The sequence below is a fragment of the Equus quagga genome, chromosome 1 (assembly GCF_021613505.1).
Source record: "Equus quagga isolate Etosha38 chromosome 1, UCLA_HA_Equagga_1.0, whole genome shotgun sequence".
NCBI lineage: Eukaryota > Metazoa > Chordata > Mammalia > Perissodactyla > Equidae > Equus > Equus quagga.
Genome location: NC_060267.1, coordinates 84,851,446 through 84,870,171, shown reverse-complemented (window position 1 = coordinate 84,870,171; position 18,726 = coordinate 84,851,446). Strand labels below are relative to the sequence as shown.

The 18,726-nt window shown below is 37.0% G+C and overlaps 1 protein-coding gene across 3 annotated transcripts in view; it reads right to left on the bottom strand.

Annotated features, from left to right (window-relative positions):
- Positions 1 to 18,726, bottom strand: part of RABGAP1 (RAB GTPase activating protein 1) — a 160,099-nt gene that overhangs the window by 132,738 nt on the left and 8,635 nt on the right. For 2 of the 3 annotated variants that reach the window (XM_046684412.1, XM_046684420.1), the window contains exon 2: positions 5,419 to 5,618. In XM_046684412.1, coding sequence (XP_046540368.1) covers positions 5,419 to 5,568 — 150 coding nt within the window. In that variant the 5' untranslated portion in view covers positions 5,569 to 5,618. Of the gene's footprint in view, positions 1 to 5,418; positions 5,619 to 18,726 lie in introns of those variants that run through there. The other variant, XM_046684434.1, reaches the window with a different exon arrangement.

Genomic DNA, 18,726 nt, shown 5'->3' with positions numbered 1-18,726 from the left:
TTCTTTTTTGATTTCTTCTTTGACCCATTGGTTGTTCAGGAGTGTGTTGTTTAATTTCCATGTATTTATGGATTTTCAAATTTTTCTCCTGTTACTGATTTCTAGTATTACATTACTCTGGTCAGAAAAGATACTTGGTATTAAAAGATTTGTTTTGTGACTAGCATACAATCCATCCTGGAGAATGTTTCATATGCACTTAAGAAGATTGTGTTCTCTGCTGCTGTTGGATGGAATGTTCTGTATATGTCTGTTAGCTCCATTTGGTCTAAAGGATAGTTCAAGTCCAATGTTTCCTTATTGATTTTCTGTCTGGATAATCTACCCATTTTTGAAAATGAGGTACTGAAATCTACTATGACTGATTGTACTATTGTTCATTTCTCCCTTCAGATCTCTTAGATTTGCTTAATATATTTAGAGGCTCTGATATTGGGTGCATATTTACAACTGTTATATCCTCTTGATGAATTGACCCATTTATCATTACATAATGACCTTTGTCTCTTCTTAATTATGTTTTTGACTTGAATTTTGCTTTGTCTGATATAAATTTAGCTATCCCTGCTCTCTTTTGGTTTCCATTTGCATGGAATAACTTTTCCGTCTCTTCAGACTGAATCTATGTATGTCCTTAAAGCTGAAATGAGTTTGTTATAGGCAGCATATAGTGAGGTCTTGTTTTTCGTCCATTCAGACACCCTATGTCATTTCATTGCAGAATTTAATTCATTTGCACTTAATGTAATTACTGACAGGTAAGAACTTACTAATGCTGTTACAGTTTTCTAGTTCCCTTGTTCCTTTCTTCCTCTCTTATTGTCTTCCCTTGTGAACTGATGATTTTCCATAGTGATATACTTTGATTCCCTTCTTTTTACCTTTTATGTATCTATTGTAGGTTTTTGCTTTGTGGTTACCATGAGGCTTACATAAAACATCTTACATACAGATACAACAGTATATTTCACATTAGCAACAACTTAACTTCAATTGCATACAAAAACTCTACCTTTTACCGCTCGCCCCACCCCCATATTTTATGTTTCTGATGTCACAATCTGACTCTTTTTATACTATGTATTCATTGTAGCTACAGCTATTTTTAATACCTTTGTCCTTTAACCTTTATACTAGAGTTAATCAACACACCCCCACATTACAGAATTAGAGTAGCCTGATTTTTAAGATATACTTACCTTTTCCAGTATGTTTTGTATTTTCAGATGTTTCCATGTTATTAGTTAGTGTTCTTTCATTTCAGGTTGAAGAACTCCTTTCAGCATTTCTCATTAGGTCTAGTGATGATTAACTCCCTCAGCTTTGATTTAGGAATATCTTTCTCTCTCCATTTCTGAAAGACAACTTTGCCAAGTAAAGTATTCTTGGTTGGGCAGTTTTTTACTTTCAGCACATTGACTATATCATCCCACTCTCTTCTGGCCTGCAAGGTTTCTGCTGAGAAATCCTCTAATAGCCTTATGGGGGTTCCCTTGTAATGTGAGATTTTTTTTTTTTTTCTCTTGCAGCTTTAAAAACTCTGTTTGTCTTTGATTTTAGACAGTTTTATTGTAATGTGTCTTGGAGAGGATCACTTTAGGTTGAAATTTGGGGGGAACCTTTAAGCTTCTTGAACTTGGATGTCCAAATCTCTCCCAAAACTTGGGAAGTTCTCAATCATCATGTCTCCAAAAAAGCTTTTTGTCCATTTCTCTCTCTCTTCTTCTGGGACTCCCATAATGCAGAGATTGTTTACTTTCATGGTATGCCATAGTTCATGTAGCTTTCTTCACTCTTTTTCATTTTTTTCCCTTTGCTCTCAGACTAGATCATTTCAACTAATCTATCTTCTAGTTCACATTACCTTCTTCTGCTTGATTCAGTGAGTTGTTGATGCTCTGTCTTGCATTTGCTTTCCCTAAGGTGGTGATGAGTGCTCAAGTGTGTGGTTTCTCCTAATCCCGCAGAATCAGGTTTTCTTTCTGCACACGCTCACTAGCCATCTGCTAAGGCTCACTCTCACCATTCTTGCCCTCAGGCATATGCACAGGGAGGGAGCAACAGGATATGGGTATGTTTGGGTGATGCATGTGAAGCTTGAGGTGCCCATGGGCCAGTTGAAGGGATCAGCAGGAGAGGCATCCAGAGGCTCACGGTTGGACTTCCTGATGGAATCCCCAAAGCAGTCAGAAGAATCCATGTCCCTTTGATATGTTCCATTCCCAGCCCTAGCAGCTGTTTTCCAAGCATGACTGTCCACCTACAAGTTGTATAGTTCATGACTCAGTATTCTAGATGGGGGTGAGAAAGAAATGGGCCTTTTTGGGAGCGTCCCACACAACTAGGGAAGCCATGTGCTCAATCACATGCTCTCACTTTCCCTTGTGGGAGAAATCATGGGCTGAGTAAATTTCTCTTGTCACTAAGCTGAGCTACCTTGGGAGATGGGGTGACACAGGTGAAATGAAACTCTTCCTTTTATTATCTTCAAAGGTTTCAATCTTGGATGTTTTTCACTCAAACAACATGCTGGAACTTCTCTGCCAGACTCCCAGAAAGGTTCTCGTCTGTGAGTGATTGTCTAAATCAGTTTTCTCTGAGGGCAGTATGGTAGAAAACTCCTGTACCACCATTTTGATGACATCACCTCCAATAATTCTTTCCTTTGCCAGTTGAAATTTACTTTTGAGCCCCTCTAGTGAATTTTTCATTTCAGTTATTGTGCTTTTCCACTTCAGAATTTCCATTTGGCACTTTTTTTGTAATTTCTCCCTCCTTAATGATATTCTCTATTTGACTTGACATTGTCATACTTTGTTTCTTTAAGCATGATTCTTTTATTTCATTGAACATATTAATAATGGTTACTTTGAAAAGTTTGCGTATTAAATCCAACATGTTACTCTCACAGGCAGTATCTGCTGCTTGTCTTTTTTTTTTAATGATGTATGGGTAATATTTTCTTGTTCCTTTGTGTGTCTCATAATTTTTGGTTGGAAACTAGATATTTTAGATAATACATTATACCAATTCTCAGTATTGGGTCTGCCCAATCTGGGACTTGTTTTTTATGCTTGCTTGTTTGTTTACGGACTGGCTGGTTCATTTTAGTAAATTCTATTCCCCTAATTCTCATAGTGTTAAGCCTCTGATGTTGCTCCTCTGGAGTGATCTGGATTTGCCCACAGTGATCCTGGGATGAGAGTAGTTTTGGCAGGGCACTCTCTTTCTCTGACCACACCTAGATGATAAACTCCACTAAAAGGCTAACTGCACTATAGTTTTGAACAATGTACTTGGGTATAAACTGCTCCACAGAATAAACCAATCAAATTGAGATTACTTTGAAGGGAGAGTTCCAGAGGTCAATGTTTGAGGTTCGTTCTGACCGTAGGTGGTTTCCTCCTAGCAAGCCTACAGTTAAACCTATATGTCCCATCAATCTACCAATCTCCTCCCAATTACCTTTGCCACAACCTCCACTGTTTTTGAGAGTACCCTTAGGCTTGAACATCTCTACAGTCTGTTGTAAATAAAGTCAGCTGCTTTGGGAAGCGATTAGGAGCTGTTTTAGAGCCTGCTTCTCACTACATGCAAAATCTCTGAGCCAAAGCTATGAAGTTGGAAGTGTGGACAATGACCTGTTTCTCTCTGAGTGACAGCTCATCTTCAGAAGCTAAGTACTTGGTGGGTGTGGGAGGTGATGTAGTAGTGTCTGGTCTTCTTGGCTTGCCTCTACTGGTGTGTAATCACTACCTTAAGTGCCAGGGCAAGGGCAACTGGACTCTCATATTCTCAGCAGTGCAGTGTCCAAAGCAGCGCCTTCATCCCAGGAGTAAGGGCTGAGCGAAAAAAAGGGAGCCCCCACTAGTCACAGTTGGCCAGAAAAAGGTAACTGGAATCATGATAAGAAATGCCGTTGTCGTGCTCTTCCCTAGAAGACAGCCCTCCAACTGGGAGCTGGGGGAAAGGGAACCCTGTCTTCTTGACTGCACCCATCTGGAGTAGAGTTACTATCTTGCTCAGCTGGGATAGGAGAGGGAAGAAACAGGTCTTGGTTCAAATACCACAGATTCTTCACCAAATTTAGTAAATTTCCTTTAATAAATGTTTCTTCAATTTCTGTATGCCCTTTAGAACGTTTCTACTTTAAATGGTCTTTTTTTCATAACCGTCACCAGTTTTGCTGGGGAACACGTTCACAGAGCACCTCACGCTGTCATGCTGGAAGTCTCTCTCAGCCAGTGAGCTTTTAAAAATGTAAATTAGATCATGTCTCCATTCAAAACTCTCTAAAAATTTCCTTAACATTTATAACAGTTCAAATTCCTACAAAGTTCTACAGAGTTCTACGTGATCCAGCCCCTACCCGTCATCATTGGATCTCATCCTTTACCACTTTTTATTTACTTTATCCATTCTGCTCCAATCTCTGTCCTAAGGGTCCTCCACCTCAGGGTCCTTCTACTTTCTGTTCCCTGTGGAAAGCTCCTTTCCCAGATTTCTCTATGGCCTTCTTCCTCATCTCATTCAGGTCTCTGCTCAAATGTCATTTTAAGACATTCTCTAAAACAGTACCTGCCCTTCACTCTTTATCCATGTATCCCATTTTGATTTTCTTCACAGTTCCTAAATTTACCTAAGAAGGTATTACCAAATACCTTCTTATTTGCTTAAAGTCTGCTTCCCCCATCAGAATAAAAGCTCTAGGAGGGCAGGGGGCTTTGCCCATCTTATTCACCACTGCATCCCAGTGGTGGGACAGATATTGCATCGTAGTATCTACAACAGTACTTGGCACACAGTCGATACTCAGAAAATATTCATTGAATGAATATATGTAAACAGGAATCAAAATATTTTTAAAGCTACTTACATTTTAAATGATGTTAACAGATAATCTGTTTTTATTTATATCCATAAAGAGCAGAACAATAACAGAGTATGGGAAAAAAAGTAATAGTTGTCTATTTGGCTGAGAAAATACAAACAGAAGGGGCCCAAAGCCAGGTATTTAAAGTTCTGTTTCAATAATCCTAAAACTTATTTTTATAAATAGCATTGCTGACCTGCCACTGACTTTACACTACATACACGAGGCTCCAAAGACACAATCACCTCTAATTCAATGGGAAAGTGAAAACAATACTAAAATAACAAATGTTTATATTATACTATGACCACTAGTTAGATAGTTAGGGGTTTTAGAAGATTTAGAAGCTAATCAAATTGAAAATAGTGAATTGAATACAAATTTGTCACTATCACTAATTGTAAATAAAACTCTCTAGCATGAAAAAAAGAAAGGATATTATTTCCATGTTCTCACTTTCACTCCATATACCTTCCTATTAAGGCCAAGTTTTGCAATGGGCTTAGCAAGGCTAAGCAAAAGAAACTTAGGTTACGGAGTTTTACCTTGAGTCCTGTTTTCTCGTCATCACTTCCATTATTTGTAGATGGTGTCTCATCTCCTTGCCTGGAAACCAAGACAAAATCTTCACTATTAAGAGTAGATACTGAGTCTGAGGAGACACTGATTTTTCCAACAGAAGCCTTGTCATCCATGACTCAAGAATGAAGCTCAACTCATGAATGATTAAATATTTTAAAAACGCCTGAAAAACAAAAACCATAAAGATACTCATATAGAACATCTGCCAAATATTCAATTATGCTCTAATTCTTACAAAATACATATGGAAAAACTTAAAAAAAATACTTCTAAAATATTTTCCCAAGACTTTTATTACTTACAATTTAGGCTTTTTATTCCAGACAATAAGGGAATTTGATGCTATTCAGGGCCAAGATATTTCAGATTTCAAAAAAATAAATAAACAAAACATATTCCTTTGAGAATAACTTTGTGTACCTACAGTGATTTCTTTGGCATATGTTGCAACTCTATTCTTGGCCCCCCAAAATTAGGAAATACTAAACTTCTGTTTTCTATCCTTTAATTTGTAAAGCTGTACACATAAATGAAACTGAAAGCACTCTGGACAATAACTAAAGTTTCCCTAACATCACTGATACTTAAATTTAAAATACTAACACGTTTTTAAGAAACAAAACTTCACAATAACATTCAAGAAAAATAAATTCAAGGCAGGGCAAGCATAAATTTTAGATCTAGGAAATACCTTACATGGCAAGAACCCAATCTTCCCGTCCCATGGTTTCTTAGAACTCACCTCAATATGAACATTACCAATAAAAGAGTTTCATGCCAAAAATTCCCAGCAAGAGTATAAAAATGTATTGCTTATGAAAAGCCATTCAATTATTTATTGACTCCTGGAATAAAATTCAAACTCATCTACCATTTAAAAACCTGGTTCTGCATACTTTGTGGCAATGTTCCCATTTGGTTGCCAAAATAGCAACAGAACGAACAATAAAACATTATACTCAGACAGCTTTAACCAATAAACAAAAGTAGCTCTAGCTCTGTGCTCGTCTTGTACCTAAAATTCCGAGAATCTGTTTAATTTCTCCAATTAAGAAGTCCTGATTTATGCTTTGGAATTTTAATTGAATATATACTTATTGAGTATACACCATGTGCCAAGCACTATTTTCCCTTCAAAGGCTTATATCTAGATAAACACCTGGCAGCAGGAACTATACCATCCCTGAATTAACAATTGGAAGAAAACCTAGAAATCATCAATACTGTTAAATATATAAGGAAATGGCAACCCCAAGAGAAGTGAGGTCATTTAACTAGGCATAACTAAGGCTCAAACTCTGGACTCTCTGCTGCTTTCTATTTAAACTAACTCCTTTGCTTAATGGCTATCATAACTCTACATTTCAAAAGACTAAATCTAAATATATAGTGTTCTGCTTCAAATGCTTCAAAATGTACTTCTGAAAACTTTTTTTAATGTAGTTTTGCTTTATCCATTAGGTCTAGTGTATAAAGAACAGAATATAGTAAATGAGAAATTAGATTCTTGCCCAAAAGGAGTTTATAGCTCAGTAGAGAACAGAGGCAAACTGAATAGGTTAATAGGTACTGATTTAAGGTAAAGAAAACTACGGGAACATGTTGGTGAGGGGCTTGGATAGGAGGGGTTAAGAAATATATAGAGGAGGTAATGTCTTTGCTGAGGATGTATACTTTAATACCTCCATGTATTTGCTCTCATAGAATCGTCTCTTAAAGCTGTCTCCTTGCTTCTCTGCTCCACCAACTCCAACTCATCATTCATGATGTAACCCTCCTCTTCCAGTAGCCTGCCCATTCTCAGCACAGAGCCAAATGAAGGCTTGCCTTATTTCTGGTCCCACTGCATTTTACATTTTTTTATAGTACCAATTATGTTGTATTACAATTTGATGGTGAGTGCCTCAATTTAATCTTCACATATTTCACAGATGAGGAAACAGAGAGGCTTAGAGAGATGGTATAACTTGTTCAAGGTAATAGCTGTAATGTAACTGGTTAGACGCAAAGCAAAACGTGAAGCCAGTTATCTACGATTCCAGAGGCTATGCTCTTTCCATTAAATTATGATGCCTTTCCAATGCCACAAATTTGGGTCTTGTCCCCCAAACAATCAGTATTGGATAAAGGAGTCTCTACCTTTTCAGAACTTATACTTTAGGTAAGGTTTTCAGGCTTAATTAGTCTTTTTTCTACCTTTTAAAATGTGACTAACAGGAGGATAGGAGAGGGCCTGGGAAAGTGTCCTAAAGCTATGACCTCAAGACACTGACAAACTTCTATAATACTCTAGACTCAAAAATAATATACTTTGGTATTTACACTATGGAACGGAGAAGATTTGGCAGGCTCAAAGTTCAATCTATTTTCTTTGAGGAGGTGATAGGAAAATACGCTTTACAAGATACTTTACTGTTTGTTTTGGCACTTGAAAGTAACTGAATCATTCAGTGGGAATGAGGTTTATCAAAACACTAAGTAGTACAGGAAAAGTTATACGATAAGACTCCCCTTCTCTGGCCTGACCACTAGCAGAAGTGAAGAGGGAGTCCATGAGCTCCAAGGGCTCAGGATAAGATCACCTCTTCCCTGGCCTCCACAATAAAGAGGTACCCCAGAACTTGGTGTACTCCTGGCAAAATTCTAGAGTATTCACAACTTCTGTCTTGAGACCATAAGGACTAGTTTTACTTTGTTTTTAATCCCTACTTACATCAGTTACCACAAGAAGCCCCCTACTCTAATTCTTCACCCTTCAGACTGTAATTCTAACTCTCAACTTCCTCCCCCAACCACGCTGCACTGCTATCCCTCTTCTTCCCGTTCTCCATACCACCTATGACCATTCGACACACTTTACATTTTAATCATTTGTTTTTAAGTATCATGTAAGCTAGACCTAAGTTCCAGGAGAGCAGGGATTTTTGTCCATTTCATTAACTAGTGAATCCCTAGCACCTGGAACAATGCCTGGCGCATACTAGGTGCTCAAATATTTGCTAAAGAAATAGGATAAATGGCAAATAAAGATGGAAAAGAACAAGAGCCACCCAATGAAAAGGTAAGATCATCTTTTGTAGACTGATGATAAGAAGAGAAGTTGTATTTGTGATGGTGAAGCACACAATTAAGGGTTAGGAAAAATCCATGTTAGAATACTGGTTTACTACCTAATAATAGTGTGAGGTTGGTCACACTGAGCCTCAGTTTTCATAAGTGAAAATGGTGTACTATCTACCTCATAGAGATATTATAAAAATTAAGGAATATATATATAAATATATATATTAATATGTGTATTAACAATACACATAGAACATTATAAGCACCCAATAGTTATAGCTTTTCAAAAACTAACTTCCGATTTTAAAAGAATTAACAGGTATCAACGGATTTAGGTGATTCAATTTAGGAAAAACAGTATTTGGGCAAAAATATACAGCTGTCCTAATTCCACATTCTAATTTGTTTATATCCAAATAAATGTAAGGAAATACTTTGAATAAATAAAAATAAATTTAAAAAGTATTGTATAATACTTTACAGATTACTGAAACACACATTCTTTATCTCATTTGATCATCCTAACAATTGTGTAAGGTAGACATAGTAAGGATTTTTATCCCATTTTAAATAAGATAATATACATATGAACACCCTGGTATTTGGTAGGCACAATTTGTTTCCTTCTTTTTCTTTTTTTTGAGGAAGATTAGCCCTGCGCTAACATCTGCCACCAATCCTCTTTTTGCTGAGGAAGACTGGTCCTGAGCTAACATCCATGCCCATCTTCCTCCACTTCATATGTAGGATGCATGCCACAGCATGGCTTGCCAAGCGGTGCCATGTCCACACCCGGGATCTGAACCCTGGGCCGCCGAAGTGGAACGTGCACACTTAACCACTGCGCCACCAGGCCGGCCCCAGTTTCCTTCTTTTATACAAGTGATGAGCCCAGATTCTTATAACATGTCCAGTTACCAATGAGCCAGGTTGGCAAGTGCCAAGTTCAGGGATGTTTCCACCTCTATATCTCCTTTAATAAGTCAATGCGCTTAAAATGATAGGTAATTTTGTTTAATTATGCAGCCTCCTGCCTCAAACCCAAAAGTTCAATTATATTTTTCATTACTTCTATCCTTTCATTACTTTTTTGTTTTTTTTGAGGAAGATTAGCCCAGAGCTAACATCCACCACGAATCCTCCTCTTTTTGCTGAGGAAGATTGGCCCTGAGCTAACATCCGCCACCAATCCCCCTCTTTTGGCTGAGGAAGATTGGCCCTGAGCTAACATCTGTGCCCATCTTCCTCTACTTTATATGTGGGATGCCTACCACAGCATGGCTTGCTAAGTGGCGGGTAGGTCCGCGCCCAGGATCTGAACTGGTCAACCCTGGGCCGCTGAAGCAGGGCACATGAACTTAACCCCTGTGCCTCCAGGCTGGCCCCTCCTTTCATTATTTTTATCCTTATTGATACATAAAAGATCACTAGAGATCTTTTCTGATTGAAAATTAAGTCTTACGATATCAAAACTCCTTATTAACATTTTGCCCAGATTCACTGCTCTGTGCCATAAGTGACAATTTTATGCTCAGACATGCACTTCTGCAAAGATCATGGCAAATAATGCACCTCAATTGTGCTGAATGAAGATTCATTTTCATTCTCCTCTTAAACACTATAGCTCCAACTAATGGAGACTGAAATGAAAAAGAAACGGCCATGATAAAGGCTCTTTTGACAGCCCTTCAAAAGCAGTCGGCTTCTGGATAACCAGTGTTTACTTTTTAAAAACTTCAACTTTTTTGGGGGGGGTACAGAGTACTAGTGGCTATTTGTATTGTTTCTAGTTATTTACATCATTCAGAATAGTAACATAAACAGCAAACTTGCAGTGGCATGGATTTGCTAATGTGCAATTAGTAGAGGCAAAAAATCACCTCCCAATAAGTGATCTACTTAACTTGATGAAAGAGATGCGAGCAACGCTCGTAATTAAACTAGACAGGCTTGAAACAAAACGTGCTAGTTCCCAGCCACTAGTCCAGGGCTCTGGTTTATCTTTATTTCCTTGGTTTTCTTGAAACTCTTTCTTCCTGAGGAGCAGCATTAATTGCCTCCGCCTCTACCACTTCACTGGGACTCCCCACTCTCACTGAGCAGTCCCTCTCAAAAATCTGGCTCCCCTGGTTCTCACCAAACCTCACTGAACCTCCTCTTTTAAAAACTGAACTTAAACCTCATCTGTGTGACCCTGGGTACTTTATGCTTTCCGAGCATTCACTGAAGGAAAAAAAATTTTTTTAATAAATAAAAATCAACAATACAGGGGCCGGCCTGGTGGCGCAGCGGTTAAGTGCACACGTTCCACTTCGGCGGCCCAGGGTTTGCTGGTTAGGATCCCGGGTGCGGACATGGCACTGCTTGGCATGCCATGCTGTGGTAGGCGTCCCACTTATAAAGTAGAGGAAGATGGGCACGGATGTTAGCTCAGGGCCAGTCTTCCTCAGCAAAAAGAGGAGGATTAGCAGCAGTTAGCTCCAGGCTAATCTTCCTCAAAAAAAAAAAAAAAAAATCAACAATACAAAATTTTAAAATCCAAAGCATTCTTTTCAGTTCTATGCTTACTTCTATCAGCTGAAATAAATGAAAATGCTATTTCTTTATTCCGCAACTGTTATCTTTTTGCTTCCATTTTTTACCTCTGACTACGTTTTCTCAGCTGTCATTTAGATTCCTTTTCCTCTACCCATTCTTTAAATTCCATACTGTCCCTCTTCTTTTTCCACATTTTCCCTGCTGTTTCATGAGCTCACGTGATTATAACTTTTTTGGTATGCTGATGATACTGTCCCTTCTCTTTCATTTTATATGGGTATTTGTATTATGTTTTCTTTTCTGTTCAGTATTGAGTATTTGATATGTGCCAGGCACTAGGTATAGTTTTACAGTGAGGAATAATAGGTGCTCTTTACCTTTGACAGGCTTATAGTCGTAGAGAAAATGGACAAGTAAACAAGACAAGTAAATAAGTAATTATGGTATGGTATAATGCTTGGTATAATAGAGGTATGCAAAGAGTGTTATGAGAATACATAGGAGGCCTCTGCTAAATGTTTCCCATGGCCATCTCAAAATCAATTCTACATATCCATATCCACATCCATATCCATACCCCCATCTGTCACACAAGCACTTTCTTTCTCATGTGTTCCCTATCCCGGTTAACAACAACTGATCAAGGACGGAAATGTCAAAAAAAATCCTTGACTCCTTTTCTCATCCTCCCTTGGAACTCTAACGGATTTTATTTCCAAAACATACTCAAATCCATTCCTTCTTTTCCACCCTTCATGTCACTGACTTGTGAATTCTTCCTTCTCTTTCAATTTAACTACAACATAAGTCACCCTTTCTAGAGTCTCTCTTGTCATTAATTATTATGTTAATGATAGTTAATTTCTAAAAGTCAGATCTGATTACATATCCCATCCCCTTCCTTAAAACTTTTGATTGCTCCTGACTGAAAACAGAATAAAATCCAACCTCCTTATACCATTAGTTCTTCAAAATCTGGAGCCAATCTATCATTCTAATCTTATCTCCTTCTATCACACCATACCAGAAAACTCACCAAATATGTCAGGCATTTTTATGCTTTCAAGTCTTTGCTCAGGTTTTTGCTAAGTTAGGAATGTGTCTTCACTTCCCCAGTTAGTCCTTCTCCCCACCAGCAATCTTGCGATACATCAAATATTCAACCTCCCCGCTTTCCCTTCTGCAATATTCATTCTCTCTCTAGGACTCCTAAGGCTTTTTGTTTGCTTGTTTTTTAATTTGTCACAGAATTATAGCACTTATCACACAGTAAAATAATGTTATACCTCTTTTCCACTCCACTATATTGGTTGATCATTCATTCTAGAAACCATTAATAAGCATAAACTACCATGATAATTGCAGGGAATACACTGAGCACACACAGTCCTGTCGAACTACTTGTGGACAGGGATCTTAGGTTTTATTCATATTATCTCCATATTTTTGCTTGCTGGTGGTGATCAATAAATTTGATTGGTTGAATAATACTCTTCCATCAGTATCTAACTGGTAGGGTCTAAGTAATGTGAGGAGGACAAAGGATCAATATGCTATACTACGTGCGTGTGATTGGGGATGTGGATATGGATGATGACTGGAACGAAGAGACTCAGAAACAACTAGAGTGTGGCTGACTGACTCTTCACCAAGATCCCAAGCATCACAGCCAAAACCAGTTAAAGAACAATGAGCCACAAAATATACCCTGAATTCTCTTTGGACCAAAACACTCTCTTATTACTTCCCTCCCGATCCCCATCATTTTTTCCTGCTCAACCAGTGAGCAAATGAGTACATCTTAAGGGGGATACTTAAATCATCTTGCTAAATCTAAAGAGAGAATACTACTTATTAGTTCCTGAGTGCCAATTACATGCCCAACATGGTACTAAGCAGCTTTACGTGCATTATTACTAATCTTCACACTACCTGTGCTAGATAGGTATTAACTTCATATGACAGACAAACTGAGGCTTAGACTGGCTCAATAACTTGCTTAAGTTCACAGAGAAAACTGTGGAACTTGATCCAAACCCAGGTATCTAGGTGCCTCTGTCCTTTTCTGGAATACATCTCTCCTCTGTGGTGTCCCTATCTCCATTCTCTCCCCATTCCAATCCATCCTCTATGGTGCTCCCAGTTGTATCCTTCTATAAACAGATCTGCTAATATTAATCTCTGTTCAGAAAAAGACAAGACAGGAAGTAGCAAAAGAATCAAGTCTTGAAGATGCTGTAGCAGGCCAATTCCTGGAGGTTTGTAGCCTTTTAAAACTAAACAAGCAGAGTACAAAGTTATTTTTAAAAATCACATTATACTAACCTCAGCTTTTTTCTTTTTTTCCTGGCTCTGAGTTTGTTCCCTCACATTAATTTTCACATGAATTTCTCACAGCCTATCCCTGGGAAGGGTGGGACAAATCTAACAAAACTCAATGGAAAATCATCCCTTCTTTATAAAAATAAATTCCTTTCCACCACTTCTAATTGCTAAACAATAGACGTGTCTTTGTTTAAGCCTGACTCTGAATTTGAGGCTGTTTCTTTGAATTATTTTAGTGAGCTAGGAGAACCATATTAATTTAAGCCTTCTAAATAATCTCAGCTTAGCTTAAAAAAATCAAAAACAAAAGAAAACAACACAATTATCTTGGGTCTACAGCACTTAAAGGCAAGAAAAATCAGCTTGTCTAAAAATCACTTTTAGGCAAATTTTAACCTACAATGCCTGTGACAACTTATTTCCTTGAATAGGAAGTGACTCTTAATTCAATTCCAGATGAACTAAAAAAATACTTTAATTATAGGAGTAAAGGAATTTGTAAGACAAAAGTTTAAAAAAATTTTTTTAAAGACTTAAGTCAATCTTTTAAAATTGTGGTTAAATACACATGACATAAACTTTACAATTTTAGCTGTTTTTAAGTGTACAGTTCTGTAGCATTAAGTACATTCACACTGTTGTGCAACTATCAACCACTGTCCATCTCTAGAACTTTCTCATCTTTCCCAACTGAAACCCTGTACCCATTAAACACTAACTCCCATTCCCTCAGTCAACCAACATTCTACTTTCTGTCTCTATGAATTTGACTACTCTAGGTAGCTCATATAAGTAATGGAATCATACATTATTTGTCCTTTTGTAACTGGCTTATTTCACTTAGCATAATGTCTTCAAAGTTTATCTATGTTGTAGCATGTGTCAGAATTTCGTTTCTTTTTAAGGCTGAATAATATTCCATGATATGTATAGACCACATTTTGTTTATTCATTCATTGGTCAATAAAAGTTTTTAAAGCCTGATGGCAACTTTATAGGATCTTTAGGATAAACCTCAAAAAATTAATACAGTACAGCATCTAAAGAAGATGGCCAATGTTTTCAGAGTTATTTCTCACTTTTTCATGAGTAATTAAGCTTTATTAAGACTTTTTAAAGTTAACAGTCTGGTATAATATAAAAAAACCGTCTGGGAGTTGAACTAGGTCCTTTTTGGTTTGCTTCGGACAACGCTGTAGGTTGAGTTTTCTCACAGGTGAAAATGAAGAGACTGAACTCTTCCTATTCTTCTGTGAATGAGAGTATCCAGGAAAGCGGGGGAGGACGTCAGGTGCTTTCCAATCCTAATCCATGATATAAGCATAATTAGTTCCACTTTCACAAATGAAGAAACTGAGTCTGAGTTATTACATAGCTTACAGTCAGTGGTATACTAAGTAAGTGTGAGACTTGGGATATCTGTATCTTTCTGATTCTGAAGTTCACACTCTCCCTCCTATATCTTGAAACCTCTAATGAAAGGTACAAGTGGTAAGAAGAGGGATGAAATGCACATAAAACAATTTATTTTACTCTGTGTTGATTATTTGAGTGCAATATTGTTAACTGAAAAAACAAACCATGTAAGTGGCTTCCCCACATTCCTGTGGATATTTTAGGAAATAGCACTTTAATTTTTTTTTTTTAAGATTTTATTTTTTTTCCTTTTTTTTCTCCCCAAAACCCCCCCGGTACATAGTTGTATATTCTTCGTTGTGGGTCCTTCTAGTTGTGGCATGTGGGACGCTGCCTCAGCGTGGCTTGATGAGCAGTGCCATGTCCGCGCCCAGGATTCGAACCAACGAAACACTGGGCCGCCTGCAGCAGAGCGCGCGAACCCAACCACTCGGCCACGGGGCCAGCCCCTAGCACTTTAATTTTTTACAGAACTCTAGGTATGCTAGCTTTATGCCACTTCAACACAAGATCTCTAAAACTAAATATTTAAATTATTTGGTTGCCGCTTCCACAATAGAAACCTACCTCTGGGAACACAAGGAAAGTTGGCTTAATGTTAATGTACTACTCATTCACAAGGTCAGATTATATTTCTCACCTGGATAGTACAGATTTACAAAAAAGTATCCTTGTCTTCACTTTTTCTGGAATGGATTTCTAAAGCATAATGTAATTTAGTGTTTTATAAATACAAAAATATGAATACTTTTAAGCCATGCAGGATTGCACAAAGACTTTTCCTCCTTTTAGGAAATTAGTCAATATAGTTCCTTCTCATCCATAGCAAAGAAAATGAATCTATTCCATTTAGAACATCAACCTGTCTACACTTAGATTTGAAATATTTATACTATTCTTTTCTCCTTAAACTATGTGAATTTAATGCCAAGCAAGTAAATGCTTCAATAGATGACCAAAGCCTAAGATGAATGCAATAAACATGATTTCTCTATGACCTGTTTGTCAGGTGAATGTGTGTAGGCAAACCACAAATATTTAGAAGACACACATGTTTTCTGCATCTTCTGATATAAGATGACCCTGGTCCAGAGTTACACAAAGACGGTGGACCATTTCATAAGCGTGTTGAATAGGGGGTGGGCAATCAATAAACATTTACGGAGCACCTTCATTCACATCACTGGAATAGGTACTGTATTAGATGATTTTAAAAATTCACAAATAATTAAGTTCCACAGATGTTTTTAAACCTATCTGAAAGGTTCTCTTCTCACAACCAAAAGCAAAAAAATAAAAAATAAGACCTTCTGCTAGGGAACAATTTTTTATGTAAGTATTAGCTTTTAAGGTTAGGCACAAGTCAGATTTTTCTTCAATACACAGAGAATTCAACAGGTAACTACAAAAAGGATATAATCATTTCCCTTCTGCAGACATATCAGATATCTATTTATAGAAAATCGTGTGTCACAGCAAATGAGATTTACGTGACATGTTCCTACTCTCACATTGCCAGAATCCGTTTATCAGCATACTTCAAGGGCATACGAGAGTTTACTACCTCTATGGTGAAAATATTAAAATGATTAACTCATGGCGCTTCTCAGCAGTATCAGACAAACGTCCAACATTTAATCCAATTGAGCCTTGAATGCTGTCTCTTAATACCCTTGATGATATTTAAAATATGTTCCCAAAGAAAGATTCACACATCAATTCCTTTTCTCATACATGGACCATCCTCAGAAAATGGAAAACAAGATTATAACCATAGGTTGTTGGTTATAATTACCAAAATTATAAGTACAAATAAGGGAAAACGGGAAAAAATTTTTTTTAAATAGTCAAATTATTGTTAAGCTTTAAGAGTTAAGAACACTTTGTTAAAGTTACCACAGAAACAAATTTGCTAATGTACCTTAACAAATGCCAGATTTCAGTATGGAGAATAACTTATTGTCACAAAGATTACCAGATCCCAAGAAGTAGTGATTTATAACATAAAAGCTAATGCAGTCTTAACTAGAGATACATAATAATCACACATTAACTCTTAGAGAGGTACAAACCCCCAAATTTGGCAGCACAGTCATACAATTAAGAAGATATACTTCTCATGTTTTAACCAAGGTAATAAATACTATTTAATGTCAAGCATGACCTTAAAAACGAATTTAGGGCTTTATTTTTACTGAATGACGTACAGAAAAAGGGATTTTGGGGGAGAGTGAGGTGTTATGGAACTCTACTATGATAGAAAGAACAATCTTCAAAAAATCCTCACTGATGACTAACTCAGAGTATTATGGTTGCTTTGGAAAGAGGGAAACTTCCAGGCTAAATTCTATAAAGTGTTAATGTCTTGCAAATCGCCATATTTGGTCAGCCTTTACACACAAAGAGAAACAAGGCTGTTAGGGTCAACAAGAGTGGTTACAACATCGGTTTAAACGTCTAGCTAGTATTGTTTTGACTTACAAGTTTTCTAAAGAATAAAGATCTCAGGATCAACACCAAACTAGGGGTAGGGGGAGAATCAGGTAACTAGTTTATGCAAAAAAGAAAGAGCCGTTAAATTGATATGACACTTTTTCATGTACACCCATGGACATCAAGTCCTTAGCCTTGGATTTCTTTCCTTGGGATAGAACTATGGAAAACCAATAAAACAAGGTAGTTACATACAAAGCACCCAAATATCATGCCAAACTCTGCTTTCTGTACAGTGGTTAAATTAGCACTTCTTTAACAGTATTTGAGTTCTATCTCCAAAAAAGACTTAAGGGCTTTATATTCACTTATTCCACATGCTTGAGAAGTGTAATAATATCTGATTATATTGAAAACTACAAAGATAACATGATGGGCAGCCCATGTCAGAACCTCAGCACACCAGTGTCTATAAAGACACTCAAGAGTAACACCGATTTAAACTAATTATTTTCTGAAGCCTGTACTCAAAGGTCACTTGTTAAAACAATTACTGGAAATGATGAGCCCTTCAAAGTAGGCTTCACTTTAGCTGGGAACACGCTCAGTAAAAGACAATGACTTTTTAAAAATAATCTGAGCTGTAAAGTTTAGCTGGAAGTATAGTTAATAAAAGAATGACTTCTTTAAAGAATTCAGGCTGTAAAGTGTAGATACCTTTGTGGAAAATCATGTCCCCTCACGTACATAATGTGCATAATACACTTCTTTCAATATGCAGGAGAAAAGATATGAAACAGGTATCTTCACTTTTTAGAGTCCCACTAAATTACTATTTAATCCAGATTACGCCCTTGTAAACTGCTAACAAAACACTATGCCAAAAATGCCCAAATGCATATAGTTGATAGGTTAATTATCCAGATAAATATACACCTTAACACCAACGAGTTAATTTACTGTAAACTGAGTTATAAAACTGAAACAACGAAAAGGAAATGTACACAACACAGCAAGTGTTCAATTTTAATTATGAATTGGAGTTAAATTGTATTAAAGCTACACATGAATTTTAAATGTTACCAATAAACACAAATCAATCATGGATTCAAATTTTATTAACGAAAACCTGAGGTCTACAAAGGAAGACCATAAAGACCTCTCTCCCCTACTCATTTTCACCTCTTCTAAGTAAACTCTACTTAAAAGTCTCCAATACATATGAAAATAGCACCCTATGGATACTTGAATTAAGGCCAACAGGTCCTTCGTTAAAAAAAAAAAAAAGTTGAATGTGCACTTCCTTGGCATCGAAGCTTTCTTTCAACTCTTTTCAAACATCAGTTTAATGTGACAAACATAGCTCAATTCATCCTCCTTTGTTTTTTCCTCCTAAATAAACAAAGCAGCTGGTAACACACACACACACACACACTCATCATTTACTACTCCAGTCACATGTATGTGAATACAGGTGTTTATTTGAATGAAAATAT